Raw genomic sequence first — 25,851 nt, forward strand, 5'->3', positions numbered from 1 at the left:
ATGATACTGTTTTATTACTATATAGCACATCCCTAACCAATGAAATTGAACAGTTTTGCTAAATATTACTACTTCATCTTTACTCAGCATATGTAAATAAGTCATGCAATTTTGTTTTTACACAGTAATGTCTCATTGACAATGTTTCGCATTAAAATGTATTAATCAGGAGTTTTTGTATATTGACAAACGATTTTAGATAGAACAAGATTTATTTTAAAGATGATATTAAATAAATATACATAGGCCAAATAGAAATGATCAGGACGAAATTCAAATACAAACTGCTGAGCCATTCATACCGGAACCCACACTTTCTGAAGTCGAAATTGCGATAGAAAATCTGAAAAAGTACAAGTCTCCAGGTATTGATCAAATTCCAGCAGAATTAATACAAGAGGGCGGAAGGGCATTATCTAACGAAATTTATAAACTTGTACTTGCAATTTGGGAAAAAGAAATTCTACCAGAACAATGGAAGGAGTCCATAATCGTACCTATTTTTAAGAAGGGGGACAAGACTAACTGTAGTAACTTTCGAGGAATATCACTTTTGTTGACATCGTACAAAATTTTGTCGAATATTCTTTTGAGAAGATTAACTCCATATGTAGATGAAATTATTGGGTGTCATCAGTGTGGTTTTAGGCGTAATAGATGGACTATTGATCAGATTTTTTGTATTTGACAGATATTGGAGAAAAAATGGGAGTATAAGGGTACAGTACATCAGACTTCAAAAAGGCGTATGACTCGGTTAAGAGAGAAGTTTTATATGATATTCTTATTGAATTTGGCATTCCCAAGAAACTAGTTCGATTAATTAAAATGTGCCTTAGTGAAACTTACAGCACAGTCCGTATAGGTCAGTTTCTGTCTGATGCTATTCCAATTCACTGTGGGCTAAAGCAAGGAGATGCACTATCACCTTTACTTTTTAACTTTGCTCTAGAATATGCCATTAGGAAAGTTCAGGATAACAGACAGGGTTTGGAGTTGAATGGGTTTCACCTGACATAATTAGGAACATAAAATCCAGATGGGCAAGACATGTAGCACGTATGGGCGAATCCAGAAATGCATATAGAGTGTTAGTTGGGAGACCGGAGGGAAAAAGACCTTTGGGGAGGCCGAGACGTAGGTGGGAAGATAATATTAAAATGGATTTGAGGGAGGTGGGATATGATGGTAGACTGGATTAATCTTGCTCAGGATAGGGACCGATGGCTTACGTGAGGGTGGCAATGAAGCTCCGGGTTCCTTAAAAACCAGTAAGTAAGTATTAAAGACAGTACTGCATTAGCTGCGATTATAACAGACAAAAAACGATCCCTTTTCCTGTTTTTGCATAACTACCATTTAAACTGTTCATAATTTTTCCACTCTGATTTATAATTCTGCAATTAACCACCCTGAAACCGAAAATCGCTTTTTTGAAAATTTTGTTTGTCTGTCTGTATGTTTGTTACCTTTTCACGCGATAATGGATGAACGGATTTCGATGAAAATTGGAGTATAAATTATGTTCGTTGTAACTTAGATTTTAGGCTATACGGTATTCAAAATACATTATTTAAAAGGGGGGTTATAAGGGGGTCTGAATTAAATAAATCGAAATATCTCGCTTATTATTGATTTTTGTGACAAATGTTACATAACAAAAGTTTCTTTAAAAATAATTTGCGATAAGTTTTATTCCTTGAAAAATTTTGATAGGACTGATATTTAATGAGATAAATGAGTTTTAAAATTAAAATAACTGCCATCTAAGGCCGTGTAATGAATTAAAAAACAAATGACTTCGTCTATAAGGGGCCTTGGACAGCAACAATCAAAAGCTATGAAAGATAGCCTACAGAGAATGTTTCTGTGTTTGTATCAAGTAATATCGGAAGCTAAATTAACCGATTTGTATAATTAATTATTATTTCATCATTGGAAAGTGTAGTTTCTCTAGATGGACATAATGCTATAATGTTATTACAGTAACTTCCGATATAATATAATATAATATAATATAATATAATATAATATAATATAATATAATATAATATAATATAATATAATATAATATAATATAATATAATATAATATAATATAATATAATATAATATAATATAATATAATATAATATAATATAATATAATATAATATAATATAATATAATATAATATAATATAATATAATATAATATAATATAATATAATATAATATAATATAATATAATATAATATAATATAATATAATATAATATAATATAATATAATATAATATAATATAATATAATATAATATAATATAATATAATATAATATAATATAATATAATATAATATAATATAATATAATATAATATAATATAATATAATATAATATAATATAATATAATATAATATAATATAATATAATATAATATAATATAATATAATATAATATAATATAATATAATATAATATAATATAATATAATATAATATAATATAATATAATATAATATAATATAATATAATATAATATAATATAATATAATATAATATAATATAATATAATATAATATAATATAATATAATTTAAGTTATTTGAAGGGTTCACAACCATAGTGGGCCAAGCGCCATTTACTGAATACGTAGAAAACAAGGGTTAAAATTAGTTATTACCATAATTCAATGAAAACCTGTAACAAGTAAAATAAAATATACACATTAAATCTAAATGATGTCAATCTTCATTAAACTATGGTTGCATGTAATAAAATTTAAGAAACATGTTAAAGGAATTGTCATTGCACCAAATGAGTGTCTCTGGACCAAAATGATCGCATTTTCATTATTTGGATGCAATTTAAATTAAGTAACATATTAAACGATTCATCCTTGTATCAAACACGAATGTTCCCTGGATCAGATGTCCTATTTTAATTATGTAATTACTTTATATTTATTTCTAATGGGTGCAGCAAAGCACACGGGTACGGCTAGTATGTAATAAATTTAAAATCCGGGCATAGAACCAGGTGACTGCAGCATTGCAAAAACGAAGGAGAAATTCGGACTTTTGACAAAAAAAGAAGTAGAGCAGTAGATTCAATGGAAAAACAGGAAATCTCCTGCTTAATCAGTAGGTATGGCAACACTGGATACTGCCTCATATCACAAGTAATGTGAGTTTTGGAGAAAAATTTTAGTTGGAATATACAGAGCGTTCGGCTACGGGTGGGGCCAGGAAAGCGGCCTGCCTGCAGTGTCGCTTACGGGAATCGTCTATCCGTAAGCTTCCGCTTTCTATACTAATAGCATGCACATAAGAACTTTTCTACGTTGTACTAACCTTGTTATAGGCGATGTTGGAAGTGAATTATTAAATGAGAATTCACAATACCGTCCACAATACTTTGTAAAATCCAATCACAAAACAGAACTCGTTTTTCATCGTCTCTAGCCCGTAATTCATGCACAATACTCTCTCTATAGAGTTTTAATATTAAAAGTTTAGCAGCAGTAAAGACTGATGTTTTTGAAACACTAACTTCCTGTGAAACACGTCTTACAGGTTTTTTTAGGAGAGCGTGTAAATGATGCACTGATATCACCAGTTTTTTCTTCCTTCAGTACTCTTGAATTTCGCGTAGGAATTGCAGGATTTAGCGACCCTGTTGTCCTTAGTTTGTTAACAGGATGTCTAACGGTTTCTCTACCCGGATATTTCACTCCAAATTGCCTACGCACCTCTCTACATGACTCTCTTTTCACATATGCATCATACATCATAAAAACTCTCTGTAAATGAAAGAAAAGGAATTGTTGAAATGAAAATTGAATGACTAATTGAATCTTTTAATTACCGGTGTGTGTGTGTAATATTTAAGAAGAATGAAACTTATATTCAACAACAAATACAATCCTGGTTGGGGCAAGTTACCTGGTTGAGATTTTTTCCGTGGTTTTCCCTCAACCCAATATGAGCAATTGCTGGGTAACTATTGGTGCTGGACCCCAGACTCAGTTCGCCAGCATTATCACCTTCATCTCATTCAGACGCTAAATAACCTAAGATGTTGATAGAGCATCGTAAAATAACCTACTAAAAAAAAACAAATACAATAATAATAATAATAATAATAATAATAATAATAATAATAATAATAATAATAAAACGTGATATGAAAGTAGTAATAATAATAATAATAATAATAATAATAATAATAATAATAATAATAGTTGTTGAATTAGAAAATGAAACATATCATTTCATTGTGATATGTCTATATAGAGCACCATCTGGAGACTACGAAAATTTTATTCATTTATTGGAAAAGACACTGGAATACTTACAGAAACTGAAACATGAATGCATTATTTGCGAAGACATCAATGTCGATTATCTAACAGAAAGCAATAGGAAAGATCAACTAAATTCATTGCTAGCATCTTTCAATTTAATTTACACAGTAAATTTTCCGACCAGAATACAAAGAGATTCAGCTACTGCAATAGACAACATATTTATCGGAAAAGAAAGAATAGGTAGGTAGGCTGCGTCCGTCGCTATGTCCCATGCGAGTTCTAACCAATTGCAGCTATGATTTGTCTAGCGCCGATCATTCAATGAATTCCACCCACAATCTACTCCATCGTATTTATCCTTTCTTCTGACAGCCATCGGCCGCTGACTGTGTTTTGAGTGTACTATTTTTCTCGCTATTATCAACGTGAACTTCAAGGCAAAAAAGTGACAAACGATTTCAGGAAATTCCTATGATAGTGTGTAATGTTACACAGGAATTAGTTTAATGGAATTAAGAAAAATAAAAACAATTTTGGCTAAACACGTGCATAGAATTGGAATATATCAGTCCCCTAACTGCCCATTGTGCAACTCAAACCAAGAAATGGATTCGGAACACCTCAAAATCTGTACTTCATTGTTTGGTCATGATAATATCTTTGAAAAATATTGGAGTGCAAAAGGTCAAATGACTTTATTGTCAAACGCCTGGCATTAGAAAACAACAACAACAAAAAAACAAAAACTCTCTGTTCAAGCGAGAATTTTCCGTTTTGCATTGTTAGCAAATTTTACACACACGCTGAATATTTAAGCAACTGCGTCAAGAAACTGCACTGTACGTGTTAACATTGCAAAGCTGGCTCACAACTGATAACTTGTCGACCTTGACTGTCGAGCGTTTCTCAACAACTACGCGCACAAAGCGGCGTACCAGCACATGCCGCTTTCCTGGCCCCACCCGTAGGCGAACGCTCTGTATGTTCTTGTTGCAAATGCTCATGAAATTTGGATTTCCTTCATTCTCCTACGGGTGTCCCAGAATGATTTGTAAGTTGAGATGGTATGTCAGCACCAATCTTCTTAATCACTGGACAATGATGTCCTTTATTCATGGTGAAATTCGCATCCTTAGAGAGTACATGTGGTGAGCAAATACAGGATGTTCAGAAAGACAAGCAACCTTATGGAGAATCGCATGTAATTGTTGTTGTTTATTTCCCAGGTACTAAAGAGCACTGAACTGAGCAGACTACTTCTTGTGAGAGCATCTTGAGAATTCCGCCTAGGTTACTCAATCGTACAATATTTCAGAAAAGCTAAAGGTACGGTCACACGTCGCAACTTTTGCTGCGCAACTTTTGTACTGCAGCTGCAAAAGTTGCGTGTCGTGTTCACACGTAAGCCAAAAGTAGCACGCTGCACGCTACTTTTCGTGCTGCGCAACCCGAGTGCAGCAAAAGTTGCAACTGGAGGTTGCGAGTCTGTTCACACACAAGGCGCTACTTTTGCAGCTGACTTTTCAATATACATTTTGTGTTATGTTCGCATTATTAAGAAACTCATGTGAAAGCTTCCTTATCTATTATTTGCTTTTCTGTCCTAACTAGTATTCAGAAATTGACATTATTTTTACTATAAAGCTATTAAAAACGCCTATATACTTAAATGATAACCAACAGCATATTCACGTAATCAATGTTGGCAACCCTCCTGTTTGAAACTAAAGTATTTAAATTATCATTATTCCTGATAAAGTAATTGAGACAAACATCACAGAATCATGATAAACCATCTTTTGCATCCTGAAATACGAATTTATTACCAAGGACGTGGACATAACCTAATTCAAGGTATGACGTCATGTGGCAAACAGCAGTTCCTCCACCATACACTTTTATGACGTCACTAGTAACTTACTAATACTATAAACTGTTGTACATTATTTGTGAAACAGAAAGGTACAACTCTATATCACACACGAACTTTTACTAATAACTAATAAATATTAATTAATAATTATAATTAGGGACCTGAAAATTTCGAATTTGCGAAAACCGCGAATTTTTTAATTGTGGGGTAGAAAGTATTCTTCTTCATCTGTAAGGTGATTTAGCATGATTTTCTAGTAGAATTGAAAGTGGGAAAAATGCAAATTTCCTATCAAATTGCGAAATCACAAAAAATGCTATTTAATAGCGATTTATCATTAAAATGCTATTTTTCAAACAAAAATATAAAAATTAAAGACACTTTTTTTACATACTGTCGATCGATTATCTCGATATCAATTATTGTCTGCTCAATTTGATAAATTTTATATATTAATAATGGTCAGATGACTGATATACATATCATAATAATAGTAGTAATAATAATAATAATAATAATAATAATAATAATAATGTTTTATTTTCGCTGGCAGAGTTAAGGCCATAAGGCCTTCTCTTCCACTCAATCAGCCTTAATCAATACAATATATATTTAAGTTATGAATATTTACACTACACTTAAAAGGTTCTCCAGCAATATTCTTCAGTTAAGTTTTAACGACTAGTAGACTACATATTTATTTAAATTTAGATAAACCTATAAGGTAAAGTAGTAACTTAATTTATGAGCTAATTTAATTCAATCAATTATAATTAATTTGAGATTTGAGATAGCTAGTAAAATGATGAAAATTAATTTAATATAAGCTTACTAGAACTATGTTACAGGGAAAAAAAAAAATATATATATATATATATATATATATATAAATCTAAAATATATTTCTATAATGAGAATATTAATGTAATTGCCATTAGAGGTTTTGTAAATCTATTTAGAGAAATTAATGATAATAATAAGAATGGACAGATGTTAGTTTCATTATAAGTAATAAATATTAATCAGCAATTAATATCGATTATCAAGTTCTACAGACGTGGACAAATTATTAGACAAAATTAATTATATGTTCAACGAAGCTATATTTCTCGGTAGAAATAATGAACAAAAATGTATTTTAACAGATATAGTGAATAGAAAATTGAGTCTTGAGGTTACTAACAGTTTGTGAACATTCCCTTATTCTTTATTAACACGTTGATTTTGTCAGGGATGCTGGAAACCAAAGTTTGACACTTTCTTTGAATATCAGCATCATTTAGCCAGATGTCAGACAGTGCTTAAATGAGTCCATATTTCGTTGTAAGCCTCTTTTGTTCATTTTCTTCTTCAGTATAGATCACAGATTTTCAATTTCGTTCATGTCCGGTCTTCTTGCAGGCCATGGGAGAATATCTTCTGCAGTATATAATTAAAACATCAGTAGCACCAACATAGCCAGAAAAAATATACTTAACCATTGGGAAAATATACCAGTAGGTGTAAACAATCATATTTACAACAATAGAGAGACTGTGAATTATACTGATAGTTGATATGACGAATTATATTACGTTTCCTAGAAAACGTTTTAGTCTAATAATTTGTCCACGTCTGTATATTCGATATGGGCTTGGCTAAAATGTGTCGCGTTTGTTTACTCGGCCATTTGCTTTCGAGATCGCAGCAGAATTGGATAGTTATTCTAGTTATATTGGCAGAGTTGGTTGAATGTGTGAGACACGAGTTCCTTCGTAAAATGGGCGAACAACTGTAACTGCTCATGAAAGAGTTTAGCTGTATTCCATTCAGGGACTCTATTCTTCAGATGCTAAGACAATTTTTTGTGAATTCTGCAATTGCTGCGTTGGAGAATAAAGCATTTTCAGAATGTTGTTTGCAAGCAGTGGCGGCTTCTCAAGGGGGTTGCAGGTTTGTACACCCCCCAGTAATGTTCCTAATCTCCCGGCTTTGTCACTATTAAAAATATATATTTTCTTTTACAATTTCATTCATGACTATCTGCAGTTGGCGTCTTGTTTTGTACGTCTGCAGGAGCCTCCGAGCCTTTTGGTTTGCAAAGATGTTGAAAACCTATCGAAGGTAGTTTATAGAGATGTTCGGCTAATGAGGGGACAGGGGGTTAGAGGCGTGGTCTACGGCTTTCCTCATTGAGAACGGTTTGTCGCACTCCCTGACATGGACACCAACGTCAGTGCAGAAGAAACTAAATTCACTGGGAAAGTATCTGTTTCAACTAGACATTTGTCCGAAGTAATAAGCATGGAAAATGTATTCATTCGGCTTGTGCAACGGACAGTCGCATATTTCGCACATTACTTTCTCAATCTGCATGCACACAAAGGCACAATACATAAAGTAGCTTGTATTTTGCTTTAAAGTTGTAAGAGTTGTCGTTCTGACAATAAGTGCTGCTATCTTCCGACAGCCTACGAAAGCTGCATTTGAATTTTATGAACGAAAACGTTGCACTTGGTACTTGGTAGCATTCTGATGACGATTCTGTGCTCAAATGTTTTTCATGAAGGTAAATCGCAATATAGAGAGCTCCGCCCACGACCTCTTCCACTTCTGGACTTTCTGTATAAATTAGCTTTATATGTATACACCCTCAGGTATACACAGTTTTAAACTTTGAAGTAAAGTACGTTTTTTTTTTTTTTTTTATCCAGTGTCACCAGGTTGTCTTTTCGACATTTCTGGTCTTCTCTGGCTGTGGCTTAATTGTAACCCACTTCTGAGGTTGGGGCACCTGGAAGGCGGAGTTACATTACCCCGATGATGTGATAGGATGATTATGATAATGTAGTGCCAGGAGAGGTCTTAAATCTAAACTTAACCTAAATTCCAGACCATGGACGAACACAGGAATAATCCCCTTTAAGGAAAAATTCCTGTGCTCTAACCGGGAATCGAACCCGGGACCTCATGAACTATAGCCAGAAGTTCTGACCACTAGACCATTAGGCTGGTCGAAGTAAAGTATGTTTAACTCCTCTTCGATATCCATTGTGCACCACCATATTTTCAAACCACCAGCCGCCATTGTTTGCAAGTATTGTGGACACTAACAAACAATGTTGACAGTGAACGTGTTTTATCACAGTATACAGTGAAACCTCTCCTTACGGACACTCCCAAGATACGGGCACTCCTCATATACGGACAGATTGTTATGTCCCAACTGAAATAATATAGAAATAATGACAAATTCAACTCTTGTTTATGGACACACTCAGACATGGACACGGACAGCTGTTCCACAGTCCTAAAGCTTGCTTTACCTCCTGACTGCGGACAGAACTTTGATTTCAAGACCTAATGTGTTACAAAAATGGAAAATTTAGTACAAAAATTCCTTAACATGAACGAAAACAATAAGGGTCCCATAGTCTACCACTAGCCCAGCCGGCTACCCCTTGTCAGCTGGAAGCGGGTGGATAAACAAAGTCATAAATTTAACCTGTCTGATGGGTCCAAGGTTTGTGCGATCGTGAAATTGTATTCGACACATGATGGGGTTAGTAGGATTATTCTCTTCACTTCAATCAGTTGTTCTGTTTCGAGAGACATGGCACCTGAACGTAAAGGTTAAGTTTAAAACTGTAAATGACAGAACTGCATAACTGTAGACCTAGAATAAAATTGCATAGCATAGTACTGTATTTTCCTTTTTCCATCTTACCTACTGCAGGTAAAAATTGCAAGGAATTTACTGTAGTAGACTGTATTTAAAATTAAACTACAGTAATAAATTTCATTTAAAGCATGAAGGAATACATAATGCATCCATGTTGAATCTTGCGTACACTACTTTTAACACTTGAATATAATTAATTGATTAACTAGTGGACTTACTAGTGTTAATTATGTAAGATTTGTGCGGCTTACAGCTGTTTCAGTGCTTCACGCACCATCCTCAGAGCCTACTAGATCACGGCACCATCTCGAACTTCTCTGCCTGTTATGTGGGTGTGTTTGATTGTTGAAAGGTGTTGAAGAGTGGAGTCAAATAGTGTGTGTGTACTGAAATTGATCTGTGTGTTGAGAATTTGATCAGGCTGTGTTTTAGTGTGTTTGTATATTTCGTATTGTTCTAGTGTGTTAAGTTTTTGGTCCTTGGGTTGTATGTGTAGGATTTCCAAGTCCTAGACATCACCATAACAAAAATCGAAAACAAACACACCTACAAAATATACAGAAAACCAACAACCACCAACACACACATACACAACACATCTAATCACCCCACACAACACAAACATGCTGCATTCAGGACAATGGTACACAGATTACTCAACATACCCATGAGCCAACAACACTGCAATGAAGAAGTGAACACAATCAAATACATAGCACAAGAAAATGATTACAACCCAAACATAATAGACAACATCATAAGGAAGATAAAACAAAAACTCAACAAACACAAAAACACACAAAACATAACACAAACACAAGAACACAAGAAATACATCACACTAACATACGAAAGTAAAAACATATACAAGATCGCATCCTCATTCAGAAAGCAGAAATACAACATAGCATACAGAACAGAAAACACACTACAAAGACATCTCAACACACAAACAAACAAATACAACCACACAGGCGTATACAAACTCACATGTAATAGTTGCGATAAGTTCTACATAGGGCAGACAGGCAGATCATTCCAAACTCGCTACAAAGAACACATTAAAGCAATAACCAGAGGACACAATACATCTACATATGCTGATCACATAACCAATGCTAACCACACATACAATAACATAAACACAGACATGGAAATCCTACACATACAACTCAAGAACCAAAAACTCAACACTGGAACAATACGAAATATACAGACACACTAAAATACACCCTTATCAAATTCTCAACACACAGATCAATTTCAGTACACACACACTATTTGACTCCACTCTTCAACACCTTTCAACAATCAAACACACCCACATAACAGGCAGAGAAGTTCGAGATGATGCCGTGATCTAGTAGGCTCTGAGGATGGTGCGTGAAGCACTGAAACAGCTGTAAGCCGCACAAATCTTACATAATTAACACAAGTAAGTCCGCTAGCTAATCAATTAATTACATAATGCATATTATAAATTTACTGTTAGATTGGGGAGCCTCCCTCCCAATAAAGGACACCTCCCAGATGCTGACAGATTGTTACGTCCCTTCGATGTCCGTAAATGAGAGCTTTCACTGTTTCAGACAGGCGATGTAATTTGGAGGAGGAAAATGCTAAACTGTTCACAATCTTTTGAGAAATGAAACGTAGAATGCACAAAGTTTAATTCGGAAAAAAAGGTAGATGCTAATTTGGAAAAAGCTAGATGCTAATTTTGAAGAAAATAAATGCTAAAAATTCAGCTCCCTACTAATACTCCTCCACAATAATAGTATCCTCCAATCACAATCTAAACACCAGGTCACAGGAGTGCCAAATCCTAGCAATTCCTGCCCACAGAACATCCCACTATTCATCCTCTTTTACTGTCTCAGTCCCCCGTGAATGGAATTCTCTACCTCAGAAGATTAGGGGCTGCCAGACAATAACCACTTTCAAGAAAAGGCTAAACGATTTCTTACGGGCGCAGTCAAATTAAAGTTATAATTGTGATCGAGTTTAATAATATTATGGTTTAATTAACGACGCTCGCAACTGCAGAGGTTATATCAGCGTCGCCGGATGTGCCGGAATTTTGTCCCGCAAGAGTTCTTTTACATGCCAGTAAATCTACTGACATGAGCCTGTCGCATTTAAGCACACTTAAATGCCATCGACCTAGCCCGGGATCGAACCCGCAACCTTGGGCATAGAAGGCCAGCGCTATACCAACTCGCCAACCAGGTCGACATCGAGTTTAAGAATTTAATTTCATTTAGGTATGACTATCATTACTATTACTGTTATTATTATTATTATTATTATTATTATTATTATTATTATTACATAATTATTTTATTGGTGTTGTGAAGATAAAAAGAATTGTCATTGTATTATATGTTGTTGTTGTTTTCTAATGCCAGGCATTTGACAATGAAGTCATTTGACCTCTTGCACTCCAATATTTTTCAAAGATATTATCATGGTCAGCCACTGAAGCACAGATTTTGAGGTGTTCCGAATCCATTTCTTGGTTTGAGTTGCACAATGGGCAGTTAGGGGACTGATATATTCCAATTCTATGCAGGTGTTTGGCCAAACAATCATGACCTGTTGCCAATCTAAATGCAGCTACAGACGATTTTCGTGGTAAATCGGGAATTAACTGTGGATTTTGATGCAGAGAGTTCCATTTTTTCCCTTGGGATTGTGTTATCAAATTTTGTTTGTTGAAGTCTAAGTATGTAGATTTAATAAATCTCTTCACAGAGTAATACGTAGATTTAGTAACAGGTCTGTAAGTAGCAGTGCTGCCCTTCTTTGCTAAAGCATCCGCATTCTCGTTTCCCAGGATTCCACAATGGGATGGTATCCATTGGAATACAATTCTTTTATTGAGTGATATTAATTGAGAGAGCATTTTAGTTATTTCTGCTGTTTGAGATGAAGGTGTGTGTTTAGAGACTATTGATAGAATAGCTGCTTTGGAGTCTGACAATATTAATTATGTATTATATTGTCTTGTATTGTAGTATTGTATTGCTTTGAATTGTATTGTACTAATTATGTTATACTCATAGCATTGTAGTAATTTCCTATCATACTGGTTGAATGGAAGAGAAAGCCGAATGGCCTTAACTCTGCCAGTTAAAATAAACCATTATTATTATTATTATTATTATTATTATTATTAATACTGTATTAGACCTTACTTTTGTGGAATAGGGTCCAGATAACAAACATGGTTTACTACACTCACGATGCATTTTCTGTCCAGCACAGTTCCTCTTCTTCTGGCGTGAAGCTTCTTCAAGAAGAGGCCTCTCCAGTTCCTCCAAGTTGATCACCGTCCCCAAGTTTTTGCTGCGCTTCCCCTTGCTCTTTGCATGCTTTGTCCCACTGAAGTAATCTTCCTTCACGTCTTTCTTCTGTGGCAAGGTGTGGACCACTTCACGCATGCACACTCTGCAAGCACAAGATTTAATCTCATGTTTTAGTTTGACTCAAAGTCATTACGCATAAATAAAGACGACAAACTGTTGCTCTTCAGAACAATAGATCATAACTAGAGCTCGGACACTGGCCTTTTGCCTATTTTACTCCTGTGTATTTAAGTACAGGAACTTAATATAACATCAATCTTAGGTATTTTAAAAGCACCTGTCCAAGGTCTATAGTGCTTAAATGTCTATTTTGAGTATAAGAGCCTATTTCAGAAATATGAGTTTATTTTCACCTTACATAAAACTTGCAAATGAATTTTAAAGAATCTGGAGGTTCTTTGCTGCCCTCACATAAGCCCGCCATTGGTCCCTATCCTGAGCAAGATTAATCCATTCTCTATCATCATATCCCACCTCCCTCAAATCCATTTTAATATTATCCTTCCATATATGTCTCAGCCTTCCCAAAGGCCTTTTTCCCTCCGGCCTCCCAACTAACACTCTACATGCATTTTTGGATTCGCCCATATGTGCTACATGCCCTGCCCATCTCAAACGTCTGGATTTAATGTTCCTAATTATGTCAGGTGAAGAATACAATGCGTGCAGTTCTGTGTTGTGTAACTTTCTCCATTCTCCTGTAACTTCAGCCCTCTTAGCCCCAAATATTTTCCTAAGCAACTTATTCTCAAACAACCTTAACCTATGTTCCTCTCTCAAAGTGAGAGTCCAAGTTTCACAGCCATACAGAACAACCGGTAATATAACTGTTTTATAAATTCTAACTTTCAGATTTTTTGACAACAGACTAGGTGACAAAAGCTTCTCAACCGAATAATAACAGGCATTTCCCATATTTATTCTGTGTTTAATTTTTTCCAGAGTATCATTTATATTTGTTACTGTTGCTCCCAGGTATTTGAATTTTTCCACCTCTTCAAAGGATAAATTTCCAATTTTTATATTTTCATTTCGTACAATATTTTCGTTGTGAGTCATAATCATATACTTTGTCTTTTCGGGATTTACTTCCAAACCTATCTCTTCACTTGCTTCAAGTAAAATTTCCGTGTTTGTGGATGTGAATTATACAATGGAATAATAAGTTTTCATAGAGGTCAGTGTCAAGATATTATTTCTCACTTTCTAATGATATAAGGAGATATTCTACACATCAGGATTTATGGCTTGTTATCTTCTCTGACTAGATCCTTCTTCTTTCTCGTTTTTCACGTAATATTAAGCTATAGAAACTGACAAACAAACATTATTTTCATGGGGGCAGATAGAAAGTTATTTTTTTTCTTCCACCATGTTAATAATATCAAAACAAGTGCTTAAATACAAATTTTGCCCACTTGAGCGCTATTACGAGGGCCGTAAAAAATAAGTTTCCCTGGGGCCGTTCACAAAAAGAAAACACAATTTAATAGAAAGATTCATTGGAACAGATACACCAATTGTTTAACTATTTTTCAACATATTTCCCACTCGAATTGAGACACTTGTCATATCGTGGAATAAACTTTTGTACCTCTGTGTCGTACAAGTCTGCTGCCTGGAATGGAAACAAGTGTGGACAGCTGTCTGCACCTCTCTGTCAATCCCACGGTTTTTTTTTTAATATACCGGTTTATTATTAATTTAATATTACAGTATAACCTCAATTTTCCGTCCACCGCTTATCCATTTTGTGGATTACCCATTTGTTTAGTTTTTGTAATAAGTGAATAAACCACTCAATATCAACAAAAATGGCAGGCATTACCAATACAAATATATTACTCCACTGAAATGCTGAACAGTGTACAAATGTACAGCGAATACATTTTTAATTGCAACATGTTATCCAAAATTGTTGTTTATTTATTAAATGTTTGTCTGCTGTATGTATTTTACAAAATATTATGCATCCTGATTACACAACTTTTAACACTGTATCACTTCGGAATATGTATGATAAGAACTTTCTTGTGTTAAATTTGTTAACATGTTTCGACCTATTTTGGGTCATCTTCAGAACTGGTTGTTGTTGGTCTTGGCGCCTCTTGTTTCCTGTGAGGGTGCGTTCGTAGTGTAGAGTCAAAGAGTGTATGTGTTTTGAAATTGAGTTGTGTGTTGAGAATATCGTTGGGGTGTGTTTTTATGTGTCTGTATATTTCATATTGTTCTAGTGTGTTGAGTTTCTGGCTTTTTGGTTGGATGTGCAGTATTTCCATGTCTGTGTTGATGTTGAAGAATACAACACAAACACAAGAACACAACAAATACATCACACTAACATACGAAAACAAAAACACACATAAAATTGCAACCTCATTCAAGAAATTAAATTACAACATCGCATACAGAACAAATAACACTCTACAAAAACATCTCAACACACAAACAACACAAACAAACAAATACAACCACACAGGCGTATACAAACTCAAATGTAACACCTGCAATAACTTCTACATAGGACAGACAGGCAGATCATTTCAAACACGTTACAAAGAACACATCACAGCCATAACAAAATTACAAAACACCTCCACATATGCAGAACACATCACAAATGCTAACCACACCCACAGAGACATCAACACAGACATGGAAATACTGTACATCCAACCAAAAAGCCAGAAACTAAACACACTGGAACAGTATGAAATATACAGACACAGGAAAACACACCCCAACGATATTCTGAACACACAACTCAATTTCAAAACACATACACGCTTTGACTCTACACTACGAACGCACCCTCACAGGAAACAAGAGGCACCAAGACCAGCAACGACCAGTTCTGAAGATGACCCAAAACAAGTCGAAACATGTTAACAAGGTACGTTAGAATTTAACACAAGAAAGTCTTATCATACATATTCCGAAAATATTATGATCAAAGACGAAATACAATGGACATGTAGATATAGAAAAAAACTGTACTGTAAACACTTCGCTAATGATGTATTTTATTTGTCATGAACACTGGGAATTTCATATGTATGTTGATAAGAAAAAGTGAATTACCTTTAAACCTGTTTAATAAGCCACAAATATCGCTACAGAACAGAGGAGTTACCTTTCCATTTCCTTGTGGTCATTCTGATTTCGCAGCCATTCCATTTTGCGCAACATCTCCAAGGCATTTGCTCGTGGATTCGTAGAATTTTTTATAGTCGTAGGTAATGCAGGGACCTCGCTGTTTTCTTTCCTGAAACAATGAAATCAAATCTGTATACACACAGGCACTGTAACCTTCAGAACATGTGTTGTTGTTTTCTAATGCCAGGCGTTTGACAAAGTCATTTGACCTCTTGCACTCCAATATTTTTAAAAGATATCATCATGGTCAGCCATGTGTTCTGAATCCATTTCTTGGTTTGAGTTGCACAATGGGCAGTTAGGGGACTGATATATTCCAATTCTATGCAGGTGTGAAAATGGCAAGTTGTAGCCGATTTAAGTGAACACCATATTTTAACGTTTTGGTGGCTACTTCACTCACGCACAACCCCCAGAATGTCTGGAGGACCACACCTGCTGTTGGTCGACGGGTCCATTGGACCTAGCTGGGAGATCTTGTTGATCACCAGCTTTCCCTCCTTAAGCCACTGGAGGACGATTTTAGTGCCATAGCAGGTCAGCACTAGGAACAGAAAAGTAGAAAGAGGAGGAAGGAAAGGGAAATGAACCCCTAGGCCTTGAATGCTCTAATGCCGTCAGGGTCGAAGAAAGTAAGAGTTCAGTCAGAGGACTGGATAGGAAAGGGTAAAGAGGGAATTAGGTATTGGATAGAGGAAAATTATACCAAATTCAGTCATTAACTCATCAAGCTGACCAGTGCTAATTGATGAGTAGCCCCTCCCTTTAGTTCAGCTTGTAAAATTATGCTTACAAACAGCTGCACCACGGGAAGGTAGGGATGGGACATTGGGTATTTGTCCAGGTTGGTTCCTTAAAGCCTTCAATGGCAAGGGTTAATGGCTCTCCCCCCTGTATCCGACAGATACCCTTTTGCAGCCTCAGAACATGTGTAGTAACTGCTAAAGATCTTCTGATGGAGGAAAAATATCTATACTGTAAATAATTTGCTTTCATGTCATGAAAAATTTGTGATGTATCTACTTTTGTTCCATTATTTCACGCTTTTATATTTCAGAAATAGGCCTATCACTTTATTTCCATAAGAAGTAAAACAGATGTTGATACGAGGCGTGTTCTTAAAGTAAGTTCCATTTTCAATTATAGCCGTCGCATCGCTGCAATCGTTACTTTGCGCATGCGTGTTTTCTTCTTCAGTCCTCAGACAAGCTGTGCATGCAGTTTCAGAGCTTCAGTCCGTGTGTGTGGTTAGTTGTGATCAGTTGAAATGTTTAAAGTGATCGAGCACCCCGCCGACTGTGAGATGCGGTCTGTTATCCGTTTCTTGAATGCGAGAAACATCAAACCAGCTGACATTCATCGTCAACTTCGTGAGGTGTATGGTGATGATGTCATTAGTGATGGAATGGTCAGGAGATGGGTTAGGAAGTTCAACGAGCCGCGTCTCTGTGCATGACGAGCAGCATACCGGTCGGCCATCTTTAATCAATGACGATTTGGTGCGAGCTGTCGTTGAAAAAATTCATGAGGATAGGAGGTTCACAATTTCTTCGCTTTCTTTGAATTTTCCACAAATGTCGCGGAGTGTTCTCTACAAAATTGTGACGATCGATTACGATATCGAAAATTGTGCTCCCGATGGGTACCCAAGATGCTCACCGAGGAACACAAAACCAAACGAGCTTCCAGTGCATTGAGCTTTCTCACACGTTACAGTAACCAAGGCGATGAGTTTCTTGACCATGTCGTGACAGTGACGAGACTTGGGTGTCTCACATGACACCTGAATCGAAGCAGCAGTCCATGGAATGGAGGCACACTGCATCGCCAAGGAAAAAGAATGCATGACTTGAGGCTTTCCCGGCGTTTGATGTAGAATAACTCTTCTCAGGTTCTCAGCCAGGTGAGTTGGAGATTAGCTTCCAAGCTTTCGGCGGCTAGCTCTGCCATCTTCTTCAGGGACGAAGTGATGTGGGACCACGTCTAGCCGGTATATATGCAAAAGTAGGGCTTCCCGCTGCGGGCCAATCAGGAGCTAGTTCCTAGTCCCGACCGCCAGGCACATTCTGGTTGGTGGACACGGCAGCCAATCAAGAGCTACTTGCTGGTCCCGACTGTCTGCCGTGTGCTGGTGGTCTGAGCGTATTGATGGCAGGTTTCCATGCCGTACTCAGCTGTAGACCCCCGTCTCTGTTGAAATTATTGCCATCTAGCTGGATTTCGATGGCTTCCTTGATAACTAAGTCCCAGTAACCTGATGTCTTGTCCAAGATGGTGGTGGCGCTGAAATCTATCTTGTGGCCAGTTTCTAGGCTGTGTTGGGCTACTGCAGACTTATCAGGATAATATAGTCTTATGCTGCGTTGGTGTTCCTTGCAGCGTTCCATAATAGTTCGTCCCGTCTGCCCGATGTAGCATTTCCCACACTCACAAGGTATTCTGTAGACACCAGGTGTCCTGAGACCAAGGTCGTCCTTAACTGGTCTCAGCAAGTTCTGGATCTTTGTGGGCGGCTTATGGATGGTTTTAATCCCGTGTTTTCTTAGCATTCTGCTAATTTTGCCCGAGATGGGGCCGTAGAACGGGATGTATGCTTGGAAGCTAATCTCCAACTCACCTGGCTGAGAACTCGAGAAGAGTTATTCTAAGGAAAAAGAAATTCAAACAAACCATGTCAACACGCAAGATCATGTGCACTGTTTTTTGGGACAGAAAAGGAGTCCTACTCATCGAATTCTTGCCTCGGGGTGAAACCATTAATAGAGAAACCTATTGTCAGACCTTGAAGAAGCTCGTCTAAGGTTTTCTGCGTACCCAGGTTTCAAGCAGAAATCCCACTCATCTCTAGGCCAGCCTCCTTCGTGCATTGCCAGCCGGCATTTGGAGAATGTTATGGAATGATGACGAAATGTTGATGGAATGATGTAAATGCCTAATATGGGGAAATGAGAGAACTCCGAGAAAAGCTTCAAGTGCGACCTTGTCCACCATAAGTGTCACTATGGACTTTTCAATGAAAAATCCGGGATTCTTTTATTGTAGGATATCACTTAATTTTCGTCAAGTTTGACAAACGATTCTGACGTCACAACATGGCCGACGTAAACCAACATGACGAGTAAATAAACCTCACTGAGATATCACCTCAACTAACCCACTAACCTTCTCACATAAGTTGACCTCATGTCACTGAGATATCACCTCAACTAACCCACTAACCTTCTCACATACGTCGACCTCATGTCACTGAGATATCACCTCAACTAACCCACTAACCTTCTCACATACGTTGACCTCATGTCACTGAGATATCACCTCAACTAACCCACTAACCTTCTCACATACGTCGACCTCATGTCACTGAGATATCACCTCAACTAACCCACTAACCTTCTCACATACGTCGACCTCATGTCACTGAGATATCACCTCAACTAACCCACTAACCTTCTCACATACGTCCACCTCATGTCACTGAGATATCACCTCAACTAACCCACTAACCTTCTCACATAAGTTGACCTCATGTCACTGAGATATCACCTCAACTAACCCACTAACCTTCTCACATACGTTGACCTCATGTCACTGAGATATTACCTCAACTAACCCACTAACCTTCTCACATACGTCCACCTCATGTCACTGAGATATCACCTCAACTAACCCACTAACCTTCTCACATACGTCCACCTCATGTCACTGAGATATCACCTCAACTAACCTACTAACCTTCTCACATACGTCCACCTCATGTCACTGAGATATCACCTCAACTAACCCACTAACCTTCTCACATACGTCCACCTCATGTCACTGAGATATCACCTCAACTAACCTATTAACCTTCTCACATACGTCCACCTCATGTCACTAAGATATCACCTCAACTAACCCACTAACCTTCTCACATACGTCCACCTCATGTCACTGAGATATCACCTCAACTAATCTACTAACCTTCTCACATACGTCCACCTCATGTCACTGAGATATCACCTCAACTAACCCACTAACCTTCTCACATACGTCCACCTCATGTCACTAAGATATCACCTCAACTAACCCACTAACCTTCTCACATACGTCCACTTCATGTCACTGAGATATCACCTCAACTAACCTACTAACCTTCTCACATACGTCCACCTCATGTCACTGAGATATCACCTCAACTAACCCACTAACCTTCTCACATACGTCCACCTCATGTCACTAAGATATCACCTCAACTAACCCACTAACCTTCTCACATACGTCCACTTCATGTCACTGAGATATCACCTCAACTAACCTACTAACCTTCTCACATACGTCCACCTCATGTCACTGAGATATCACCTCAACTATCCCACTAACCTTCTCACATACGTCCAACTCATGTCACTGAGATATCACCTCAACTAACCCACTAACCTTCTCACATACGTCCACCTCATGTCACTGAGATATCACCTCAACTAACCCACTAACCTTCTCACATACGTTGACCTCATGTCACTGAGATATCACCTCAACTAACCCACTAACCTTCTCACATACGTCCACCTCATGTCACTGAGATATCACCTCAACTAACCCACTAACCTTCTCACATACGTCCACCTCATGTCACTGAGATATCACCTTAACTAACCTACTAACCTTCTCACATAAGTTGACCTCATGTCACTGAGATATCACCTCAACTAACCCACTAACCTTCTCACATAAGTTGACCTCATGTCACTGAGATATCACCTCAACTAACCCACTAACCTTCTCACATAAGTCGACCTCATGTCACTGAGATATCACCTCAACTAACCCACTAACCTTCTCACATACGTCCACCTCATGTCACTGAGATATCACCCCAACTAACCTACTAACCTTCTCACATAAGTTGACCTCATGTCACTGAGATATCACCTCAACTAACCCACTAACCTTCTCACATACGTCCACCTCATGTCACTGAGATATCACCTCAACTAACCCACTAACCTTCTCACATACGTCCACCTCATGTCACTGAGATATCACCTCAACTAACCCACTAACCTTCTCACATACGTCCACCTCATGTCACTGAGATATCACCTCAACTAACCTACTAACCTTCTCACATAAGTTGACCTCATGTCACTGAGATATCACCTCAACTAACCCACTAACCTTCTCACATAAGTTGACCTCATGTCACTGAGATATCACCTCAACTAACCCACTAACCTTCTCACATACGTCCACCTCATGTCACTGAGATATCACCTCAACTAACCCACTAACCTTCTCACATACATCCACCTCATGTCACTGAGATATCACCTCAACTAACCCACTAACCTTCTCACATACGTCCACCTCATGTCACTGAGATATCACCTCAACTAACCCACTAACCTTCTCACATACGTCCACCTCATGTCACTGAGATATCACCTCAACTAACCCACTAACCTTCTCACATACGTCCACCTCATGTCACTGAGATATCACCTCAACTAACCCACTAACCTTCTCACATACGTCCACCTCATGTCACTGAGATATCACCTCAACTAACCCACTAACCTTCTCACATACGTCCACCTCATGTCACTGAGATATCACCTCAACTAACCTACTAACCTTCTCACATAAGTTGACCTCATGTCACTGAGATATCACCTCAACTAACCCACTAACCTTCTCACATAAGTTGACCTCATGTCACTGAGATATCACCTCAACTAACCCACTAACCTTCTCACATAAGTCGACCTCATGTCACTGAGATATCACCTCAACTAACCCACTAACCTTCTCACATAAGTTGACCACATGACATCACCCCATTCTCCAATCTAGCCACTACCGATATCCTACAGTCATATAGACCCAAAAATCCTTACCAGGACTTGAACCCGGATCGTCTGACCACTCAGCCACAGCAGAGGTCAACTGTAGGCATCTGTTCTAAGCCTCACCTCTTAGTACACTCCTCTTTGGCCTTCTGCAGCAGCTCTTCGACTCTCCTCTGGTTGTCAGCTTTCAACACACTCACTTCATCATCTTCCTCCTCCTCAGAGTAATCAGATTCGAAGCTCTTCTTCTGTGCCTCCAGAAAGGAGGACAATCTGCAGTCTTGTTTCTTCTCCTCGTGAGTAGTAACACACCCCACAACATTCAGACTTCCACAGTCTCCTCCACTCCTGGAACCTTTGGCACGGTTCCGTGCAGAGTCTCTCTCTCTCTTGCTCATTGTTGTTCACAAACCTGCACATAACAAAACAACAATTAAACACACACATGGAAACTGAATCACAGACGTGTGAGACACACTTGTGCCTCAATGAGTCCTTATTTTACCTAAGTACAACCAGAGTGCCAACCTTCCATCAGTAGACCTGGGATTTTATAGTAATTGTCACCATGGTATAAAGGTCGCACCCCCAAACTTAGCTCAGCATGCTTCGCAATTAGGTCGTTACAACAATTTCTAAACAGCAGTATCTTAAAGACAATATATTTTGCCTATTTTCATTCCATTATGTCCTACAGAATAATATTTTGGGGAAATTCTGCAGATAGTAAAATATATTCTTATTACAAAAAAGAGACATTAGAATAATAGTTGGAGCAAAGGCTAGAGAATCATGTAGATTATTTTTAAAAAAATTAGAGATTTTAACCTTAACAAATCAATACATAGGCCTATACTCTATAATAAATTTCCTCTTATGTAAGTTAATAAAGAAAATTTTCCAACTAATTCAGCCGTACATAGTATAAATACTATGCTTTAGCAAAGAAGGGCAGCACTGCTACTTACAGACTTGTTACTATATCAACGTATTACTCTGTGAAAAGATTTATTAAATCTACATACTTAGACTTCAACAAACAAAATTTGATAACACAATCGCAAGGGAAAATATGGAACTCTCTGCATCAAAATCCACAGTTAATTCCCGATTTACCACGAAAATCGTCTGTAGCTGCATTTAGATTGGCAACAGGCCATAATTGTTTGGCCAAACACCTGCATAGAATTGGAATATATCAGTCCCCTAACTGCCCATTATGCAACTCAAACCAAGAAATGGATTTGGAACACCTCAAAATCTGTGCTTCAGTGGCTGGCCATGATAATATCTTTGAAAAATATTGGAGTGCAAGAGGTCAAATGACTTTATTGTCAAACGCCTGGCATTAGAAAACAACAACAACATAGTATAAATACCCGCAGAAAGAATGATTTTCATACGCCATCATCAAATTTATCATGCTATCAAAGGGGAGTACGTTACATGGCGATAAAAATGTTCAATAGTCTTCCCAAAGACATTAAGAATCATAGCCAAAACCCTACATTATTTAAGGTAAAACTAAAAAATTACTTAATATCTCACACTTTCTATTCTGTAGATGAATTCTTGACATTTCACAGTTCTGTGTAAATATTTTAATACTATTAAATGGTAAACATATTACATTGTATAAAGTATTATTGTTATTAAGGTATTAATTCTGTACATATTTCATATTTGCATTTATATATATTGCATTTATATTTAAAAGTAAGAATTGGACATGTTCTTTGTTCTATGCTATAAAGCAAATGTAAGAATATTATGGAACGAATAAATCTCTCTATCCATCACACTTTTATGGAATTCTCGTTTTAGTGGCAAACATATATCATTAATTCGTCAATTTAAGCACAGAAACATAATCATAAACAAAAGCAAATAAGATATTTTGAATTCAATATTTTCTAACGTTAATAAAAAAAAAAAGAGTTGGGACAAGTTTGGGGGGGGGGGGCAGTGCCCCCCATAACTCCGCCTATGGTTTAACTTCACAGGCGTCAATGTTGTTAACTGTTGGTAAATAAGTAGAGTAATTATTTAAGTTCCGTTTTATTAAGATGGCCACTTATTCTGAATTAGATCTCCTTGAAAATGCTTAATTATGAATCAATGAAAATGTAAGAGAATACCTCAATCTATTGCAAAAGGCTATGTTATTATAATGATAAGTGAAGAGAGTTGGCCTACAATGAGCACGTAAAATGTGTTCTTTCAACTATTTTCGAAAATGTTTGCTGTATGAATTCAAGTACTAGGCCTATAGGGATGACAATTTCTCGGTTCATATGCTACATCATTTAACAAGAATGACAATCAGTTCTTTTAATATAATTATTCAAATTTCAGACGAAGTAGGAACATAACATCCATTATTCCCGAAATAGTGCACGAACTATTTAATACGCAACGATACGTCTTTTAAATGCCACAAATGTCAATGTCATTGAGTTCTAACGTTCGTATTTACTTTCTTATCAGCATTCTACATCATTTTTCGGTATCCACTTTTTTATGCGTCGCAAATACCCATGAATGGTTCCTTAACAAAACCAAGACTGACATGGAGATGTGTTCCCAGAATTCTGTTTCTCTTTAATACTTACCTACTGAATCAAATATAACGACAATATCCAAAACGGCTCGCAACAGCATAAAATATTTAGCAACACATTTCACGTCTCGCAAAATGCCTACTATTTATGGCGTATGCCAACGTGAGCTTAACCTCTTAAAAAAAAAAAAAAACAGCTTTACGAATACTTATTTCAAGCATATAACTAGGTGAAAAATGCAACAAAAATACACCGCACAAACTGTAATAATTCAGAAATTAAAAAACTAAATGCTTGTCAGGAATAAAATTCACAACTGTCATTATCGTCTTTTATAGACCATTACCTCAATCAAAGTTGTTTCTTTTTAAACTTGGCTCACAATTAATTTCAATGAACGTGTATTTTAAACGTATAGTAAATCCACAACACACTAACAAATTTTAATGACCCTAAGTACAATGTCACATTTATAATCTTCTCCATATAATAACAAAAGACGAATTAAAATGATAACAACGTTCTCTCATTCACCAAACTGTTTGTATCCGAAATCGACCGGTAACAATCGATTGTTTCAAATATTCCCGCGATTTCTATACAATCGCATACTGAGGGTAATGGGTACCAACAAAAATGAACTGCTTTTCCTCTTTCAGTCAGCATTGTCACGCCAAGAAGTTTTATTTTAGTAAAATATTTCATTCTGGTCAAATTGGTCAGGAAGAGTTACACATAATCTTTCAAGATGACAATTCTACCTAAATTAAGATCAAAAGCATAATCCCAAGATCTAAATTCGTCATTGTCATCATTCTGAATAAAGTTTTATAGACAAAGAAACGTGATGCGTCTATTCGCATGCCTCGAAGATTTTAAATAGATTTCAACCTTTTCCGGGAAAAGAGAAAGTGTGCAACCGTTAGCAAATGCACGAATAACAATTTTTTTATATAATTTTATCTAATTTCTTTGTCCAAAATAATTTTCTTCGCCATATTGGCCATATTTTTGCAGAGCCAATTTCGTACTGAATAAGTAACCATGGAATGGATTCATAGCGGGAATTTAATTTCTTCGTTCAAAATAATTCTCTTCGCCCTATTGGTCATATTGTTACGTCC

At 36.7% G+C, this 25,851-nt stretch overlaps 1 protein-coding gene and 1 non-coding gene across 2 annotated transcripts in view; both read right to left on the minus strand.

The window, feature by feature from the left end:
• Positions 1 to 25,275, minus strand: part of LOC138699720 (trichohyalin-like) — a 47,846-nt gene extending 22,571 nt beyond the window's left edge. The window contains exons 1-4 of the mRNA XM_069825851.1: positions 25,074 to 25,275; positions 22,290 to 22,578; positions 16,316 to 16,447; positions 13,059 to 13,264 (exon numbers count right to left, since the gene is read on the minus strand). Of these exons, the coding sequence (XP_069681952.1) occupies positions 13,059 to 13,264; positions 16,316 to 16,447; positions 22,290 to 22,564 (613 nt within the window). The 5' untranslated portion in view covers positions 22,565 to 22,578; positions 25,074 to 25,275. The remainder of the gene's footprint in view (positions 1 to 13,058; positions 13,265 to 16,315; positions 16,448 to 22,289; positions 22,579 to 25,073) is intronic.
• Positions 9,072 to 9,143, minus strand: TRNAY-AUA (transfer RNA tyrosine (anticodon AUA)). The gene has a single exon. It is a non-coding gene; the product is annotated as a tRNA-Tyr (tRNA).
• Positions 25,276 to 25,851: the final 576 nt, after the last annotated feature.

Source organism: Periplaneta americana, chromosome 1 (genome assembly GCF_040183065.1).
Source record: "Periplaneta americana isolate PAMFEO1 chromosome 1, P.americana_PAMFEO1_priV1, whole genome shotgun sequence".
NCBI lineage: Eukaryota > Metazoa > Arthropoda > Insecta > Blattodea > Blattidae > Periplaneta > Periplaneta americana.